The 20,217-nt window shown below is 35.5% G+C and overlaps 2 protein-coding genes across 3 annotated transcripts; one reads left to right on the top strand and one right to left on the bottom strand.

Moving 5' to 3' along the window:
* The first annotated feature begins 645 nt into the window (after positions 1-645).
* LOC129363890 (nuclear GTPase SLIP-GC-like) lies at positions 646-8,405 on the top strand. Its single transcript, XM_055036219.1, has 23 exons — positions 646-746; positions 837-918; positions 1,237-1,349; positions 1,515-1,559; positions 1,681-1,719; positions 2,076-2,100; positions 2,198-2,278; positions 2,846-2,933; positions 3,837-4,053; positions 4,155-4,388; positions 4,513-4,719; positions 4,845-5,020; positions 5,174-5,267; positions 5,366-5,453; positions 5,564-5,682; positions 5,816-5,992; positions 6,098-6,252; positions 6,479-6,596; positions 6,810-6,918; positions 7,008-7,141; positions 7,517-7,598; positions 7,674-7,751; positions 7,837-8,405. Exons 2-22 carry the CDS (start codon positions 852-854, stop codon positions 7,730-7,732), a joined length of 2,427 nt encoding a protein of 808 aa, XP_054892194.1. The 5' UTR covers positions 646-746; positions 837-851; the 3' UTR covers positions 7,733-7,751; positions 7,837-8,405.
* A 995-nt stretch (positions 8,406-9,400) lies between these two features.
* Positions 9,401-19,772, bottom strand: LOC129363209 (centriolar coiled-coil protein of 110 kDa-like). Of its 2 annotated transcripts, none has more exons than XM_055035154.1 (14): positions 19,527-19,772; positions 17,776-17,944; positions 16,627-16,755; positions 14,409-15,558; positions 14,171-14,292; positions 13,647-13,821; positions 13,427-13,536; positions 12,860-12,976; positions 12,656-12,757; positions 12,459-12,575; positions 12,251-12,324; positions 12,018-12,086; positions 11,834-11,893; positions 9,401-11,293 (listed from the first exon to the last, which is right to left on the bottom strand). In XM_055035154.1, the coding sequence occupies exons 2-14, from the start codon at positions 17,935-17,937 to the stop codon at positions 11,218-11,220; spliced, it is 2,463 nt and encodes an 820-aa protein (XP_054891129.1). In that variant the 5' UTR covers positions 17,938-17,944; positions 19,527-19,772; the 3' UTR covers positions 9,401-11,217. The 2 variants fall into 2 exon arrangements, with proteins under 2 accessions (XP_054891129.1, XP_054891128.1); XM_055035153.1 differs by having other exon boundaries at positions 17,776-17,983.
* Between the last annotated feature and the right edge of the window lie 445 nt (positions 19,773-20,217).

Raw genomic sequence — 20,217 nt, forward strand, 5'->3', positions numbered from 1 at the left:
ATGATTCTGATCTCATGTCAACAGAGAGTGATCAAGAACACTTTGTATCCTGCCAAATAATAAGCAGATGAAGAAATGAAAGAGACTAAGAGATCAAACAACTTAAGGAAATGATTGAGGAATGAGGAATAAGGAAATAACAAAAATACATTTTGGAATTGAAATATCAAAAGTGATACTTGCCAAACTATTAAGAACTTAAATAGAAGTATTAGAAAAATTGACAAAATTGCAAAGAACTCAAATAAAAATTTAATTGAAAAATCTTAAAATATAAAAACAGTTATAAACTTCATCTAGAACCCAAACTGAATAAATGTGTCGAATTTGCTTTTAAAAACATCCAAATTCTAAGCTGCCTATAAATGTATGGACTTGTCATACATTTATAGACATTAAGAACTTGACATAAAATATTTTTGTTTTTTGTTTTGTTTTTTACACTAGAGTCAGAATTAAAATATTTGTCCAGCTTTCATACAGTATTAATATTCCTGAACCAATTGAATTGGCTAAACTCAAGCAGTTTGTTTTACAGTGTGGAAGCCTATCCTGTTTTACAGTTTGCCACTCCTCTTTTCATTTACCAACCCACACCTTCTTGTTCCTCAGTCTCCTGCTTTCTACCATTTTGAATGTAAAACTTTGAGCATTCAACTTTACTTTTGTGAATCAGCGTTGAGATCATTTTTCTCTTCTTCATCTGAAGACTGAAGTGTTGTTGCCATAATTTCATTCATTGCAAGGTGGGTTTTTAAAATCATATTTAAAAATGTAATTGCCTATGTAAAACAATACTTAGATATATCATTAAGATATTATAATTTATCTTCCAGTCTCTGTTCTTGGTCATGGATGACTTTGTTTGTGACATTCTAACCCGGGGTGGTCTGAGTGACTTAATTGAAAAATTTAAAGGTAATGTATTACACTGTGTAACTGTTATGGACAAAAACTGTGGAGGCAATGTACATGTGGTTCTGTACCAGTGCATGTAAAAGTGAATAAATTACATGTCATAGAACAATGTCTCAAGAAAGGTAAAAAGACATGGATTCATATATATGCCTGTTAAATATATTACAATAAAAATGTTTTGAACACAAAGATAAATGTGACCATGAATAAGGTGTTCAAGTGCTAGTAGTACATAGCGCCTCCCAGAGGACACAGTATTTAAACAGTTCTTTAAATATTGGCATGACTGATATCTAATTACATGTTGTTTGATTACAGATGAAGGGATTGATAGAGACAGTTTCTATATGCTTCAGGATGCAGACATTGAAAAGTTGATCCCAAGAATGGGACCAAAGTTAAAATTTAAAAAGTTACTCAGTCAGTTAAAGGTATGTCCTTATTATTATTATTATTATTATTATTATTATTATTATTATTATTATTATTATTATTATTATTATTATTATTATTATTATTATTATTTTACATTAAAATAGTCCATTGACAAAAAGGGCTGAACAGATTTTCTTCCCGTACTTTGGCTTTGTAAAAAGGCAGAACAAACCCCAAATGAGAGTACACATCATTTTCCACCACATGTAAGTCAAACATATTCTTATTCTAGTTTAAAGTGAAGTATTTTATCCTAACATCTGTGATTATGGCTGCTTAGTTTCAGTGTTCAATTAAAGCTTTTTACCAGAGTTATTTTATTTACAGGGCCACCAGAATGATGAAGAAGCAACCAATATCACTGAGGTGAGAAGGAATAATCACACACACAAACACGCACACACACATCCACACACTCTCTCTCTCTCTCTCTCTCTATATATATATATATATATATATATATATATATATATATACACATATGAATGAGAGAATTGAAATGCAATTCTCTTTTTCAGTCATAATGCAATTCTCTTATTCTCACCTTATATCTCATACAGGATGACATCATAAGTATGTTATTATTATGTTAATTTATCATCAATATTATCATCCATATAATGAAAATGCAAGTGCAATAAAACAAATGTTATGAACTTTTAAGGTATGTCATAACGGAAAATCGTGTTTAATTATAGTCAAACTTTTCTGTTCATCTTCAGGTTTTACCTTCTACAAGTGACACGGGTGAGAAATACAAGATCTTAGTCAAAACCTTTTCATGCACATTGACATAAAAAAACAGGTAGTGATAAAAAAAATACGAGTAACGTTTTTAAACTAGGAAAGCGAAAATCTGGCCAACAGTTGGGCAGCAAAGGACAACCAGCAGCAAAAAGGAAGTGTGAGACAAATTCATCAGCAGGTATTTCTTTTTATACACACTGTAACACATAAAATTATATTATTGGGATATTTAAATTACAGCTCAACTTTTCCTCCAGATTTCTTTTTATTGTGCTGTGGGAGGAGGGATTACATTTTCATTTAGGAGTGTCACTGATGATTTTATTGCATTGGTGTTTTCACATTGATTGACATACTAACAGTTTGCAAATCTCCAGATGCTTTGCATCAATAATTATTAATAATTTAATAATTATGAATGTTTCATTTATCATGTTTCAAAAGCAACTCTGAACATGTAGGTTTTAGTGTAAATTTAAAGGAACTCAGAGTTGTGGTTGTTTTATGATTTTCCTGAAGTTTGTTCCAGATGTATGGTGCTTAGAAGCTGAATTCTGCTTCTAATTGAAAAATTGTCTAAACAAATTTTAGCAACATGGATATTTGTGTAGAAAAATATTTTTTATTTTATCTCACAAATAACATCATGTATGTCACATTGTTTTACCTGCAAATTAACAAAGTCTAAAAATTCCTTTTTATTTACATTAAAGTTATTTATTTATCTATTTATTCCTCAAAACAGAAGCAAAGATATTAAATGACGTGAGAAACACGATGGGGAACATCAATGCCATGTTGCAAGACGACAGTGATCTCAATAAGTTATTGAAGTAAGTAGATTCTCTGTTGGAAATAAACAAAATAAAGTTTTAAACTGGAATAAAATATTCCTAAAAATCTAAAGAAATTTCACAGAACACTTAATGCTTTGCCTCTTCTTAATTGATGTATTGTAATTGTTTATACTTCACCAAGTTTTTTTTTTTTTTTTTTACTGTGATGGAGACCAGGGCTCCATCCCTCATACATGATTATTGATATTATATTTATTTACAGACCAAATGCGTTTTGTTTCAGTTCTTTATTTCAGTTGCATTGTGACATTTAGTTGAACATTCTTTTTAGGGAAGAGAGATTGGTCATCCTTCCTGTTCAGGGAGAATGTGGGGGAAATGTCAATTTGTTCCTGATTTCTATTGGTTTAATTTGAGTTTGCTAATTGTTTGAGTCTTACCTCAAACAACTGAATTTGGGTGTGTCTTCTCAGCAGGATGGAGCAGCAATAGGAGACAAAGGCTCCAGAGGCTGCTAAACGGCCCCTGAGCATTTCGTTTTCAATTAAGCAGGATAATCCGCGGAAGTGTTAAATTTATTCTTTGATGGATCTTTATTTGATTGTTTTTAGTAGGTTTTAGTAAATGTTTATTTCTTGTTTTGTTTTGTCACCCTTTTACCTGCAATGAGAGTTGGAATAGCCCAAAGTATAACAGCCAGCTTCTTTGTTGGTTCAAATGTGACCTGCAGCTTCAAATAATCCATCTCCACTGTATTATGTTGCCTCGCTTCCTTTCCTGAATGCAGAGCCTCCGCCGGTCAAAGATGACATTGCATTTAAGCTTTTGTTAAACCTGCCTGTATTTTTTTCCTTTCACTCAGATGGTTTAAATATTGAATATATATGTTGACATGCTCTTTAAAGCTGAGTTGCTCAACAATGACTACATTTTCTACAGAACTAAAATCAGGAATCTGGAGACGGAAAGGAAGGAGTTGGTTGGTGTCTTTGGTAAAACTGGAGCTGGAAAAACATCTCTGATAAATGCTGTCCTTGAAGAGAGGAATCTTTTGCCCTCTGGAAGTGTCAATGCTTGTACCTCAGTCATGATTAAAGTGGAGGGTAACAGGCTCAATGAAAACTACCAGGCAGAGATTGAATTCATTTCACCCGAGGTAAACTAAAAATATACTTATAAGAATCCGATGAAGATGTAACTTCAGTAATTTTACACATCACTTGAAAAGCAATTCTATTTTTTACTATTATTTTTTAGGACTGGGAAGATGAACTGGGATCACTGCTTTGTATCATTAAAAAGGGAAATCAAGAAGCGCAAGACAATGTTGATGATTCTGATGAAGAATACCATGATGCTGTAGATAAGCTGTCGGCTCTGTATGAGGAAGAATGGAGGGAAAAATCCTGTGAACAACTCATGGAGTCAAAGTACTTCAAAGAAATTCCAGAATTTAATCTTTCAACAAGCAAAACCCTGTCCTTTAAATCAGTAAGATGCAAAGATTTTAACAGTAACTTTGTGCAGCAATTCAGCAATATATGTGTATTACATTGAGCTGTCAATATGACACAGCTTTTATTACTAATATTATAACTATTATTATGTTTTGCAGGCTAAGGACCTATCTAAATATATTGTCAAATATACAAGGGACGCTGCTAAGGATGAAAAGTATAGCGAAATAGAGCAGTGGTATTGGCCACTTGTGAAGTGTGTGACTGTCAGGGTACCAAACAATCCTTTTCTCCAACATGTCACACTTGTGGACCTTCCTGGAAATGGAGACCGCAATAAAAGCAGAGATACAATGTGGAAAGGGGTAATTTATTCAGTACTACATTGTTACTTGTTACTTTCACTTTTTTATTGATTTAAATCAACTTTTTCATGATATTCTATTTTTTTTGATCAGCACCTAAATATAAAATGCTTTTTTTTTTTCAGATTGTTGGAGACTGTTCTACCGTCTGGGTTGTCGCTGAAATCAATCGAGCAGCATCAGAGCAAGAATCATGGGACATCCTGAAAAATGTTGGCAGTCAGATTGGAAACGGTGGCGAGTGTCGACACCTTCACATTGTCTGCACCAAGTCTGATGATATTGACGATTCAGCTGAACTGTGAGTCTATTTCTGTGTTGGAAGTATATTACTAAATAAAACTTAAAGGGAACAAAGCCATAGATGATCTTCCAGTTTGTTTTCATGTTTTATTTTACTGTCAGAAGATTCATGGGTCTGTTAAGCTCTAGTAGATCATTTCTTCTCTTTTAGCACCAAACCTGAAACTCAGGCCTTGATACTTAAGAGAAATGCAGAAGCCAAAGAAAGCGTGAGAAGAGAATTCAACAAACTGGGCAAAATTAAAGTGAGTTTTGTATACCGGTACAATGTGTGGCACATTGTTTGTCTACAATTAAAAATAAAATGAATTTTACATTAACAAATCATATTGATATTTCCTAGAAACACTTCAGTGATGAGTGTTTTCAGGTGTTCACTGTGAGCTCCAGAGAATTTTTCCGAAAGCGAGATCTAAATCCAGAGGACACTGGTAAGTTGTGTCAATCTGTGTGAAACATTTATCACAGAACAGATATGCAGAACCACAAACTGTGACATTTATTATATAAATATAGTGATAGATATGATTTGATTTCACAGAAATACCCAAGCTTCAAGAATTTTTGCAAAATCTCAACGACAGTCACTCAGAGATATTGAACTATGTGTCTGGAGCTCATGGGATTCTCTCTTTGATTCAGGGCAGCAGAGGAAAAGAGGTAAGAACAACAAGCTAATTGTTTTTTAGTGTGTTTTGCTATTTTACTTGCTTTATGAAAATTGTAATACAGCACAAATATTCAAAATAGATTTGAAGAGTCTGAAATGTCCTAATTAACATTGTTTTTCTAGGATGACAGAATTAAGGAAGTGTTTGAAGCTCTTGAGAAAAATCTAATGCTTCAAATTGAGTTCATCAAAAATGAAATGACGAAGATTCGCAAGGATTTTGAAGAACATCTTAAACAGGGAGTTGAGAGATCCAAAGAATCCTATGAAAAAATCTTGAGGACGACCCTCTATCCCCATGTATGTGTGCTGATAAGAAAGTACATCTTTGTAATGTAGCATATTTTTGTCACATATGTTATTACATTTTATTCATTTCTCTCTCTCTGTTTTTCATTCCCCCAGAAAAGGGATGGTCGGGGATTTCATAAGCAACTGAAAAAAGCTGTGGAAAATGGAGGAGTCCACCGACCTAAGAAAGGAAGAGAAATGAACATCAACATAAACTTGACTTCCGCTCTGACTGACAGCATTGACGAGGAATTCAGAACCACTTTTCCGTAAGACCTTTATGAGAACATAGAGTCCTCTCCTAATATCTAACTGCAACATCAATCACGAATAAAATTCAATGTTTCCAATTCCATCTATAAAATATATAAAATACCCATGATATACCACATTACATTTTTAAAATCTGTGTATAGCCCCAAATAATTCATGATAGCGCGAATGAGTTTCACATTTTGATATTATTGACAATATTCTGTATTTTTTATGTTTCAGAAATGATGGAAAATGTGGCCCATTCAAAGGAGTGATCTACAGTTTTTCACTTGTCACTGATGAACTGAAAGAGAAGTACAAAGATGTGGAACTGCAGTTGGCATTTCTCAAGTCAGAGGTAATAAATGAGAAGCATAAGTTGTTAGAAATACATATAATTATGAAAGGCTTTTATGCGGCTAAAAATGAGATTTAACAAAATATGTCAAAAATAAATAAGTAAACATACATGAGTTATTTCTGACAATAGCATAATACTGTAACATTGTATTAAAACTGTGTTACTTAAATTATTTTTTGAATCACTGTCCATTTCAAATTTTTGTTTTAGGAGGAACGTCTGAAGATAAGTCTGAACAAAACAATTCGTAAGCGCAAAAAAATAGTCTACAGGAGTTTAGTAAAAACCATTGAGGAAGCAATGCAAGACTGCTATAAAAGTAAAACAAAACGATCAAGTTATTACAATAATTTACATTTATTCTTAGGTATTACTTATTAACACATAAAACGTTATTGTGTTTTCCAGAAGCGGCAGCATTTACAGGAACTGGTACACTTCAGAACATGCGGGAAACTATAGAGAATCATGTACATGGATCAAAGAACACCATGTTTGAAAGTGCTAAAAAGGTCATGATGAACCAACTGAACTACTTGATGGTTTTTACTTTTAATATGTTAACAGTGAAATATAAATTACATTCCCTCTCAGAACTCTCCACTCTGTTATCATACCCAAATACTGATCCATACAAAGCTATGAAAAAGTATATGCCTTTTGTTGCTTGTTTCTGTTTGCTCTCTCTTTCTAAAGTGTCTTGAGGAATTATCCTATGCATGTGCAATCTATAGATCAGTGGAGAGATTCTTGATATGTGAGAGAACATATGGCTAAAATGTGATGCTTTATTAAAAGTATTCCTCCACTATGGTGTGAATACATGTTTCAGCCATTTTAACAATAATCACATACCATTTAATCTTGAAATTCACTTTTAACTGAACCAAGTGATAAAAGGTATAACTCTAAATCAGATGGACGTCCTGAAAACTCTAGAGGATACCATGAGGGAATCGATTGAGGTGTCCCTGAAGACTGATGCCTTCTCATTTCCAGGTAAAATGTCATCTCTTAAAAAATATATTTAAAAAGATATTTCACAGGAAATCTTAATTAAAACTGTTTTCTTAGATGTTTCAGCACAGCTTGAGATGGTCCAAAAGCGAATTGATGAGCTGAAAAGCTACTAAAACACAGAACATGTTTGAGGTAAAGAACATAATCGATAAATTATATTCTTACTGAATGATGCAACAAAAACTTTCAGCTCTAATTGTGGCTTTTAATTCAACAGCTGTTCTCATTGGAGGATTCACCATCATAACATGCTGCATCATAACATCCTACAGGATGAGAAACTGTATAATTATGAAAAATATATAATTTTCTTTGCCACTTCATTCATCATTTTTTTCACTTGGAGGGGTCCTTGCAACAATTTTTGTTTTGTTTATTAGAGTCTGAATATGGAAAAACTTAGAAAGTGAAATTAAAGTCAAGTCAAAGTGTCTTTACATAGTTTTGTAGGAAGAATTACAAGAAAAAGATATAGAGGACATTTTAATTTTTTTATAATTTTGTTTGATATTTTATGTGTGAAATGTTTTGATGAATTTTTAGTATACGTTGCTTACACTTCTTTACTCTTTAATAATTTTAGAAACGTTTGCATCACATTTGAAATAAAAATCAAATCAAAGTGTCTTTTTCTAGTACTGCAGACTAATTGCAGGAAAAATGAAAGACATTTCCATTTTGAATAGTTTTCTTTGATATTGTATACGTGACAAATGTTATTCATTTCTAGCATGTTTATTACACTTTTTTTTAACTCAGTTTTTTTTTTCAATAAACTTTTTTTCTCTTTTGTTAAGCTTACTTAAAGAATGTAAAGACATATAACAAAGTTTGAATTATTTCTGCCTGCTAAAGATTAATTATATATTTTTTTTAGCTGTTCAATTGTAATCTTGATGCATGTGTGTGTGGTTTAGTAGCCTGTAGTAAAATTTAATAAGATGTACATGAACATGTCAGATGATTTTTTTTTTTACTCAAATTTTCTGAGTTTCATTCACTGGGAAATTCATAACTATTATTATTATTGTTCTACTTTCTACAATAGATCTGAAATACACATAAACAAATAAAACTATGTATGACACTTTGTGCTTTTCTCTTTTCAATGTAATTATTGAAAAAATATGACATTATATCATTTTCACTGCAGGTACCAACTTAGTGTTTGAACGATAAGGGTGGATCTTTAACATCTCCAGCTGTTAAGATACACTGTGCATAATCCTACATTGTCCTGCAGCCACAAAGCCTGAGTGGAAGAAAAAACTATTAGGGAAAGGTGGAATAAGAGTGACTGCATTATTAAAGAAATGACAAGCAAAATCTACTCAAAAGTTTGAGAAAGCTTCATGAAGAGTGGACTGAAACTGCAGTCAGCTCATCAAGCGGCATTATGGGTTGATCTACACATATGCTACAAATGTCATATCTTGTATCTAGTGTGAAAGTAATTAGCATTTTATTTTAAAATCAAGGTCCCATGGAGAGGCAGAGTGGAGAGGCACTGAATGTGTTTCTTAAAGTCAAGTGTGAAATTTCCACTGTCAGTGATGATGCGGGAAGCTGCGTCATCTGCTGGCATTATTTCATTGTGTTCTGAAGTCTGCAGTCAATGCAGCCAAATGAGTGAAAATGAATATTGAACTTTTTCACAATATTCAAATTTGGTAAGCTGTGGTCGTATGATTTTAAATAGTTATGCTTACCTTAACTTTTTAAGTCTCAACTAAAAATCCTTAGTCGCAACTAATCTCTTATTGAGTCATTTCGGAGAAAAAAAAAAACTTTTATTGTGCATTTTCAAATTACAATAAAATACCACAGCAGTGTAGACTTTGAGATAAGCAGTGAGACACAGAAATGTCTCAGAGTACACTCAGCACCATGAGCTCAGAAAGCACAGAAAGTTACTCAAAGCCCTTCAACAAATCTTTTAATTAAACACACATCAACAGTGCCTTGCAAAATTATTCATGTCACATTTTCACGTGCAAAACACACACATTTCGGTATTTTACTGAGATTTTATGTGACAAACACAAATTAGTGCAAAATTACTGAGTGAAAGAAACACAAAATATAGTGTTCAATATTTACTGTAAATAGACTTATAAAATAGTTACATTTTGGAAAGATTATGTGTAAAATCCTCTCATTCTATACTTGCATCCTTGCACCATTCTCCTCCAATAATACTTTTTTGCCCACATAACTAAGATGTCTTCTCCTTATATCTAAAGTCAGGTTGAACCCTGGCCAAATATCCAAGTTCCACATTTTTGCTTTTGTTTCATTTCACCTACACTATTACAAGTTTTTCTGCATTAATTAAATTCAAATTATTTATATAGCACAATATGAATCTGTACTGTACTCTTTGCACTCTTCACTCCAGGCCAAAGTGAAATTCCCTGAAACAAATATATATAGAATTCATATATAGTGAGAACAAGTCAACCTGTGTTTAGTTTAGTTTAGTAGAAATCCAGCTGTTCTGTGAAGGTGTCAGATGTTTGTTAAAGAACACTGGAGGAACATTATCTGAAGAACATTATCTTAGCATTATCTCCATTTTATGGAGAATTGTTCAATCCATCATCTAAAAATGAAGAGAGTGTGAGAAAACTGCAGACCAGGCAAGGACGGCAATACTAAAACAACCCAGGAGGCTCATAGTGACTCTAGAGGAGCTGCACAGATCCATAGCTCAGTTGGAGGAGTACCCTTACAGGACAACTATTAGTTGTGCACTCCACAATAACTGGAGAGGCCAAAAGAAATCCACTTTTGAAATAAAAAACATCAGTTTATGTAAGCCAAGTATGGAATACAGCAGAGATGTGGGAGTAGTTGTTCTAGTCAAATGTTAACAAGAGTAATGATGTGGGAATGATTTTGTTTTGGCAGGGGTGGAAGAACTGGTCAAAGTTGATGAGAGCCTGTAGATGCTTTTAAAAAGATTTAAAACCCGTAAGTGGTTTTGTAATTTCACAATTATGCACCAGTTTTTGTCAGCCTACCATGTAAAATCCCAATACAAACATTTCAGTCTGTGGCTATTAGGTGCATACTGGTAAAGTCAAGATATGAATGGATTTGCAAGGCTCTGTGTACTATAACTTTTAAGATAAGCATTTTATCATGAAACTGATATTTGTAGAAAAAAATCTTACCATCATGAGCACTTAGTCTTTATGATCACAGGAGATAGTAGAGAATAAACATGCTGGCAGCAAGGTGTAGTTCTGAGGCACAGATAGATTTCTGACTTTTAGTGTTTTGGCTCTGACTAACTTTCAGCCATTGAGCAGCTGCCTTTCTCTATCTTAAATACTAGCCTGCTTATAAAATTCCTCAACATACATTACATTCTTGTTTTACAATCATTTGTTGGAAAAAAAAAAAGACAGCATCAGCAGTTAACAACAAATGTGAACAATAAGATTGTATTACAAATGGGCATTACAGTGAGATGGTGAACACAGACAGGAGTGAAATTTAGCAGCGCTGACAGTAGTGGCTTCACTTGTACAATATATCTCATAAAATATCTTAAAAATTCAAGTTAGCAGATCATCAGGCATTAATGTGTTTGTTAACTCAAAGAGTGCTGCTTCTTCAAGGTGTCCAAGCGCCTCACTCTCTCTTCTGGAGTCTTTCTGTACCAGCTCCTGGAGACAAACGGACACTGTCAGTCCTTATAGTAAAGGCATTTACTATAATGCCTTTACTATAAAAGGCATTATACTATAGTGAGAATTTTACTTTATCAAAATGCTCACTTAAAAAGATTTCTATTTTTGTAATTTATTTACAAGTCAAGGTTCTATCTAGTCCTTCGTGCACACAGAGAAAAGGACAACTCTAAACATTCAGCTAGACTTGAACATTGCTGTTCAATGGATACAAAGACTCTGACTATAAGTACATTCCTGGAGTAATACTGAACAAACCTTAAGAACTAGCTCAGAAAAGATGTGTAAACAAAACTAAGTGCACAAACTAACAATTAAACACATCAAGAACTGAGTTAGGTTAAAAGAGATATACTGAGTCAAGTTTGAATTTATCAAACTAATCTCAGTAACAGCAATAAACTAATCAATTAATAAATTCATAATGGAAAAAAGTAAATAAAAATTAAACATTTGTTTATGTGATTTAAAGCACTTTACAGGTTTAAAAGAAAACATAAAAGGTAGAAAAGTCACCCCTGGCGGTTAAGCTGGCCTGGAGTAGAAGACGTCTGTCCCTGACTTGACTTTTGAACTCTGGAAAATAAGCAAAACAGAAATTTCAAGAAAATTTGAAAAACAAAAAGTTTAAAGACTAAACTGCACAAACACTAAGAACATGATGTCAAAGAAAGTGTAAAAGGAAATAAATATCAGTAACCTGTTGTTGGTAGTTGGGCTTTTTGGCTTATGCTGCACCTTCCTGGCCACTGCTGACGATTTGCTGACCCTGAACAATGGCCAAATGTAAAGAACAAAACAGAGCTAATCATCTGGATTATCTGATATCAGAAAGGAATGTTGGGAGGAAAATCCCAAGAGATACTCTACTGATGAATGTAAGTAACTTTCCATTTATCCGTAAGGAATAAATGAATGTGTGTTTTTCCTTACTTCTTCTTCCTGTCCAGAGACCTCTGTGTAGCAGCAGAGAGAGACATTCTGTCTTTGGGGGTCTTGGCTTTCTCCTGCAGGGGAGATAAAATTTTACAATGAAATTTAGTAAAATGGGGTGCTAGAGCAAAATCAAAAAATATTCTCCCTAAATATCTTCCTCTGCTTTATTTTTCTATGTGATACTTGGCCAGCATTTTCTGATTACCAGATCTCGAAGCTTCCTCTCTGCGCGCAGCTCCCTGTCCTGTTGCAGAAGGGCCAGTCGGTCCCTCAAAGGTATTTCAAAGAAGATCTCATGGATGTCATACAAGGCTGCACGTAGCTGAAAAACAAATGTGCCAATATAAACACAAAAGGCAAGAGGGACCTCTTCTGGCTACAAACAGTAATATATAGCCATACCTGGGCTCGGACTCGCTCCTGCAGGGAGAGATCTTGTGCTGTGTAGGGTCCTCTCTTCTGTGCAGCTTCAGTTTCAAATGACTGAATGAATTCTTGCGTATCCTAAGGTAGAGATTTATAAAAGTATTTTTTGGCCTAGTTAATTTTCCGAATAGTTTTAATGTTTTTATTTGTGAAGTCCTTTTTGTCTGGATGTGCTCTTACCACAACGGTTTGGCACAGGTGTTTCAACTTCTCTGTTTTGAGCAGCCTGCGTACGAGGAAGCCACGAATCATGGCACCAATTTTACAAAAAGCCTTATGATGCTCTGCTGTTAGAACCTGCAAACCAAATGAGTTCACAGAGAGAGGGAAATCATAAAAATGGACAAGGTCCACTAAAAACTGTTTTCAAATCAAATCAAATAAACCAGAACATAGACAATGGACAAAACCAGCTATGTTCTCAATGCCAAAGATGTGATCTGTAAAAAAACTGACTTGTGGAGATATAAATAGTGCATAAACAGCAATGGAAATTTTGAAGAGAAGTTACTTTGGACAGTTGTGGTTTCATCAATTTGGAACCCAACCTGCTAATTTTGAGTTAACTGGTACAAATGTATCAAAAATAAAACAGGGGTCAGGGCTCCTACAATATTTTCATTGAAAAATATTTTCATTTTCCCTAATTGGGCGTGACTGAACTTATAGAGTGTGACATGTTCATGTCAGCATCATGAAATACTAGGTTTCACTCATTCAGTGTGGAGGAAGCATGTTTGTGCTGACCAGACTTAGCCTCGCCCGGGATTTGCTTGCTGTCCGTGAAGAGCCCCACAGATAAGCAGCAGGCTGGACGGGGGGAGTCATCACACTAGCAGGAACTGCACTGGGAAAACCTGGAAGAACATTAAACAATATACTTTCAAGAAGAAAAAAAAATAGCTTCAAACTACTATCTGCAACAAAATGTTTTAAAATAACAAGACACCAATGAATTAACTGGTACCTAAAGTGTGCCCAGACGTTCGCTCTGATGTGTGAATGGGGCTCAGTCCAGGACAGGAGGGGCTCATAATGGGACAGCTGCCACTCACAGACCTATGGCTCCAGTCAAATGTGTCCCCACTTCTTGGCCTCTCACATTCGTGCCTCTTCAGTCTTTTCTCTGTCTCCTCGAGCTCCTGAACATCAGAGAAAAAAATTAAAGCTTTCTGCATTGAATAAGACACACAGACAAGACAATGAACTCAACATGCACAGGTTATGACTTAAAAATACAATTTCAACTAATTTCCTTTGTGTTCTGACAAAATTAAATTTCTTATAGCTATCTCAAATAGTTTGAAATAAATGTTTGAATTATATTAGTGTCGGATGAATCAGTGTTATATGTTTCAAATTAAATTATTGAAATAAAATAACTTTCCTATCAGAGTCTAGCTTATTTAGCCTCTGCACCTTGAGAGACATAATGAGAGATAAAATTATCACTGCATTGCTAAAAGAACTTCTATGACACTTTGTTCTCACCAGATGAAGGCGCTGTTGCTCCTTTTCCTGCTCAGCTAGGAGGATGGACATCTGCAGGGCATGTTCCTCCTCTAAACGCCTTTGCATATCTTCCAGAGCCTGGGCTCGCCACTGCGTCTCCTCTATTTGTTTCCAAACATAAATACAAGCAAAATCCTCTTATTCCACTTTAGAATACAAGGAAGAATTGCATTTAGAGGAACTATTCAGAAACAAAATATCCAATAAATAAACTCACCTGGCTTGGCTTGTAACTCAGTAGTATTTTTCAGGACAACTGGTGTTTTCTTGCTGTTGTTCGGCACTCGAGGCTCATCTGGACTCCCACGAGGCCTCAGCAGACACGGAGAAGGGCTTTCTACTTTGTATGATTGGTTTAAAGGGGCAGCAGGGGTGTGCCTACTTGGAGCAAACCATGTAACACCTGCCATGAAGCGAGGGAGCCTTTCCTGGCTCCGGTCAACCTGCTCAGCTCCAGACTGGAAGGTATTTAGCTGGCTGTCCAGTGTGTGGCAGCGCCGGCGAAATCCTAAAGACAGATGATCGTGGCGTGCCATGGCGCTGGAAACAGAGGCACTCACAGGGCTGTTGTTCTCTTGCACTGGACTGGTACCACAGTGACTGGACCAACGGTTGCTATCCCTCCCCTCTACGCCCCAGTTGCAGATGGAACCAGCTGAGAGAGCCTCTGACCAGTCCATCCGTCCAGCGCCATCCTCTACCCTCCCCGGGCTTCGAGCGATTAGGTCTGCAGGGCCAATAGGAAACGAGATGTGGATGTTCCCTGTAGAAACTGGCCGTGGCTTGCGCCTACAAGGACGGGGGCTAACACTGGACTCCGGACTAGGGATGTGAGCATATCGCTCTGGTGTGACAGGTGAGAGGGGGGCAGACTTTTGGGGACTGGGGTCATACAGAGGCTGCTGCTGCTTTGGAGATGGGCCAACTGGGCTGTGGTGCAGACTGAATCCAGACTCAACACCTGAGTCCCTGATGGGGCTACATCTTGGCTGCTGTTTAAGAGAAACACTCTCTGCTGGGGGAGCTTTGCTGATCGGGTCAACCATCTCTGATGATCTCTGCTGATTCTGCTCCCGTTGCACGTACTCCCTTGATCTCTTAAGGAGGCTGTCCAAGCTTATGTCCTCATCATCCTCCTCTTCATCTTCACTTCTCTCTCCATTGTCTACCTTTAAGTCCTTCTCTTCTTTATATCCATTAACAATGGGAGTTTCAGAGCTAGAATGAGAAGGTGGCTCTACTGCGTTTGACCTAAATTCAGGAACTTTAGGAAGCCCAGGTGAGTCAGTGACCAAAGTGTAGCCGCTGACAGTCGCAGATTTACAAACTGGGGGATTTATGTCTTTCTCATGTGGCACATCTTGCACCTGAAGAGAAGATATACAGACAAAAAGCTTTTCAAGTAGAGGGAATACTATACACACAAATTTCTTTAAGCACTGAGTATTACTGTGCATTCACCTTGTACAAAAAATCAGATTTTTGAGGTTCTCATTTGAATTACAAGAAGAGAGAATCCAGATGGGGAAAGTCAGAAATTATCAAGCAGCCCAGAGTTTTTGGTCCAGACATAAAGAATGTTACAAAAATTGTTCATTGAAACTATTTACACTTCTGATAGTTTGTTTCTGAATAAACCAGTGGCACATAAAGCTGTACAATCGGCTTGCACTGCTAACAGTAGTTAGCACTAAAACAAATGATAAATCCCACTTTTTTCTGACATTAAAATAAGTTCCACTGAATATGGGTGTGAAGTCAATTCCGGCTCCAACAATTGACTTCAGAAATAAAGTGAATGCAACTATTATTGCATTAAAAGTTTTAATGCACTCAGAACAGGCTTGAATATCTTCAACTTTAAGTCTTTATTGGTCTGGTTGTACTATTCATTCTTCAGGCTAGAATAATCAAACAAAATGTTAATAAACTTATTATGGAGTTTTTGTCAAATTCATATTTATTCCTTGTTTCTTTAAATGCATCCAAAATGTATCATCATTCCACCCATTTTTGAATAATCTGTCAGTCACCTCCCATATTATAAGTTTGTTCCAGTTTGTCAGATTAGCAAGAGAGTAACATTTCTTTACAAAATGAGTTAACAAAACATGGCTTTAATCAGATAAAAATAGCTCAGCTCTCTGGAGCAGATTTTAAATCAGACACTCTGTATTTAACTCTGCAAATGTCACCAGAGATTTTTCAGCAATGTGTAATTTAGTTTTTGGCACAGATGCACCTATTTTTACACTTGAGGCATGAATGTGAGATCTTCACATGAAGGAAAATGTTCCTTTTTCTTTTCTCGCTGTAATAAACATTTCAGAATGTCTTTGACTGATTTGTTTTCATTGGAAACTTTATTGCCAGTGCAACATTTTCTTCATATCAACTTGTCGCTATGTGTCTAGGAACATGCATTATAAACTGACCTGTACTTGGTCCATAATGACTTGAACTTGGTCCATAAGCTTGTTTCTCTGCAGGTTCTCTCTGTTCTGCTCCAGCTGGATTGCCCTCTGTCTGTAGCCATGCATCTCTGTGTGCTGCTCTGCACGCAGCTGGAAGAAAAAGTTCACTTTTTTATCTTCTGTTAAGGTGATTCACAAACTCTGATGGTGTCCACATATAAAGGATTAGCTAAAGTCCTTACCAAAGAGTGTTTTTAAAACATTTTTGGAGTTAAAAATCTTTCTGAGATCCAGTGGAAGAGTTTCTGAAATGGGATGATGCCTGAACACTTTTTGTCAGCAGTGAGGAACAAATGGGTTTTTCAATCAGTCCTGATTCAGCTCCTCATCGATTACCTTTTCTCTATTTTCTGTGCCAACTGCTGATGTAATTAGACTCTTCTTATGTGAGAACTCCTGACTTCATTTTGCAAGAAAATCACAAGTTCAAATAGTGGAATGCCTTAAATGGAAAGTTGTTTTTAAAGCTACAAACTGGACTCATGCTTTATCTATTAAGGGAAGCCAAACAATGAGCCAAAATAGGCTTTGAAGTGATGAATTACCATAATTTACAGAAATGTTAGATTCTCAAGGTCTTACAAAGAAATGCTTGAGTATATTTTTACACACCTTACTGTATTACATTTCTCAGTACGATACATATTTGCAACAATAGCAAGAGTAAGGAGGAGGATTTAGTCTATTCTTAATCACTTTACAGGTTTATTTTCTTTTGTTGTTATTTTGCCCTTATGATAAAATGTCTTATTTTTTGTTCTTTGTCTGAAGATGCATCCTTCCATTTTGACTGTCTCTCAGCTGTTGTTACACTTGAATTTCTATTGAGGGAAAAAATGATATTTCTATTCTATTCTATAAAAATTAGAAATGAAGTGGAAAAGATTCTTCATTTTATAAACTGTATTGTGCTGCTCATTCCACTCTGAAAACAAGTAGTCAAACAAATTGATAAAAGCCACAAATAAATATGATATTCATCTATATAAAGCATAAACTTCTCATTGGAACTGGAACTCACAAACATTGGTTACATATCAAATTATTAGATATGGGTTCTGTTTTGAACTAATAAAAAAGCTCATTATTTCACAACTCAGGCTTGCTTACCAAAGGCAACAGTATAGGTCTCCCATGAAAGCGGATGACAGAGCATGTTTTCAGGGAACAAAGCGGCTCACATATCTTCTTCTTGAGTTTCCCCTCCTGCAGCATGGCCAAACTCCGCATACAGAACTCCTCATAGCTCTCCATCCCTGGATGACCACACATCCACTCTCTGGGCAGGAAATACACACCATGTAGCCTTGTCACCCAGCTGTTTAAATCAAATCACATACAGACTTGGAATTACAAAAAGTTTGCAAACCCTTTGGTTTACTGTATTCTTAGTTTGACTACATACTATTTTCACATATTTGCCACACATAACTTCAAAAGTCAGCATTGTATCTTATGCAATAGGCCAACATGAAGTAGTGCATAACTGGAAAGAGGAAGAAGAAAATATATAGTTTCTGAGGTTTAGGACAAATAAAAATCTGCATTTGTATTTAGTTCATGGAGGCCAGAGATAGAGGTTTAAGGCATAATTATATTTTAATACAAGCATAACGTGAAACAAGAAAAAGTAAACCTACTGCAGACCTATTTAAAACTAAATTAACAGAAAAAGAAGAAGAAACATTTATTAAAGAAGCATCCAATAAGCTGTGGATCTCCAGAGAGCCACAGCTCAGGTAGAACAATTCAACAACAAATTTTCCCACCTGATTTATGCATCACACGGAACACCGTAACGTTTACTACCATTACAGTATTAAAAAGTGTTTACTACCGTAACAGTAAAACACGGTGGTGGCAGCATCATGCTGTGGAGATGCTTTTCTTTACCAAGCACAGGAATGCTGGTCAGATGGATGTAAAAACCAATAATAAGATGAAGATAAAGTTACAGCCAATTCAACACTGAAATGATTTAGATCAAAGCATAATCATGGGTGGCAGTGGGTCAGTCAAAACCAACACAAACACACACCAAAATTTTCTAATTTTTATTTTCTAAACCATATGAAGACCAAGTATCCTCTCCCACTCCACTTTTCAGTCAAGCATGACTTTGTGCTGGCCTGTCAGATAAAATCTCCAATAAATACATTTATTTTTGTGAAAAGGGGGTGTCAACATTCTTAAAGGCACTATATGACCATCTGTAATCAGGAGAGTAGAAGTCCCAGATAAGAATGAAGCTCAGTTTGCTCTCATATTGTCTCATCACATTCCTGCCATTCTTTTCTGAAGGACTTAGCTGATGACTCGTTTCAAATGCAGATGGGATTGTGTGTCAGAACAATACAATGTATTGATTTGATTCAATCAACTCTTCTGTTCCATTGTGAGAACAGAGTAGTTCATGCAGATTTACATCCTAAGACAATTGGCACAAATATATATATATATATATATATAGCCTATATATATATATATATATATATATATATATATATATATATATATATATATATATATATATATATATATATATATATATATATATATATATATATATATATGGAACATAATCGTAATAACACCTGTGTAGGTATATAAAGTTTAAATTAAAGACAATGCCTTAATAAAGCTGTAACCTCTGACCACCGCACAGATTCATGCAGCCCACGGCAGCACAACATGGGCGGGGATGGTTTTCCTTTTTGTCCCGCGCTAATCTAGAGCATGCTTCGCCGAATTTGTTCACTGTAATTCAATGATCGCCGCCGGCAGCTTCTGAAAGCGTTAGAGACCTTTCAATCCAGATGTGCCACATCGAATAACAGCAGATAACCAACGAGTAACCATACCTGCAGTTCAGAAACAGGGAAACGGCCGACTGTCTTCTGTCGTCTTGCCCCGACGGGAAGTCTTACACGCAAAAAAATCTCGCGGAGATGCTAAATATGGGAGGTTTTAGCAGCATGGTTTAGCGGCTGTGCTCCTAATGACGGTTTGACCATCATCACGGTCATGATTTCTTCCAACCCTTCCGGGCTCCAACAGCGCCTCCTAGCAACGGAAGCGCGCGCCGAACAGTCCTCCAGCGTTTCCTCGTTCAGTCGCTGTTTCTAAACGCATTTCTTATGATGTTAATACATGCATTACGTACGTCAAATAGTTCCTGTTTTAGTGTAACACAAAGTAGTGAAACCTTGTGTAAGGGAGAATGAAAGCCTTGAACAGGAAATATATTTACTTAAAAGTAAATATATGGTGAACATTTATTGAACTAATTTAGAAAATTATAACCTTGGGAATTTTGTACAAAGCATAAGAACAATTTCAATTTCTCTATAAGTTTTACACACATGAGATGCTGTAAGGTCTACTGTGCTTTCTATGCTGTTGAAAAACCATCTTGTGTTTTAAAAAAATAATAATAATGTTGCAAGTTATGCAAAAGCACAATTAACTTTTTATGAAAGCAAGAGAAAAAAAAGTTTTCTTTGACCCATGAGAAAGGGGAAAAGGATATTTTTATAGTCTCCTAAACATTGT

Source organism: Poeciliopsis prolifica, unplaced genomic scaffold (genome assembly GCF_027474105.1).
Source record: "Poeciliopsis prolifica strain line A6 unplaced genomic scaffold, Auburn_PproV2 SCAFFOLD010, whole genome shotgun sequence".
NCBI lineage: Eukaryota > Metazoa > Chordata > Actinopteri > Cyprinodontiformes > Poeciliidae > Poeciliopsis > Poeciliopsis prolifica.

Bases quoted from the DNA above. Each gene is read 5' to 3' on its own strand.
- LOC129363890 (XM_055036219.1), top strand. From the start codon at position 852: ATGGATGACTTTGTTTGTGACATTCTAACCCGGGGTGGTCTGAGTGAC. The intron at 4,054-4,154 runs GTAAACTAAAAA...ATTATTTTTTAG, and splicing joins TTGAATTCATTTCACCCGAG to GACTGGGAAGATGAACTGGG. The intron at 5,268-5,365 runs GTGAGTTTTGTA...GATATTTCCTAG, and splicing joins ACAAACTGGGCAAAATTAAA to AAACACTTCAGTGATGAGTG.
- LOC129363209 (XM_055035154.1), bottom strand. From the start codon at position 17,937: ATGTGTGGTCATCCAGGGATGGAGAGCTATGAGGAGTTCTGTATGCGG. The intron at 16,756-17,775 runs GTAAGCAAGCCT...TTTTTCTTCCAG, and splicing joins GACCTATACTGTTGCCTTTG to CTGCGTGCAGAGCAGCACAC. The intron at 12,977-13,426 runs GTCAGCACAAAC...TTTGGTTTGCAG, and splicing joins CCCGGGCGAGGCTAAGTCTG to GTTCTAACAGCAGAGCATCA.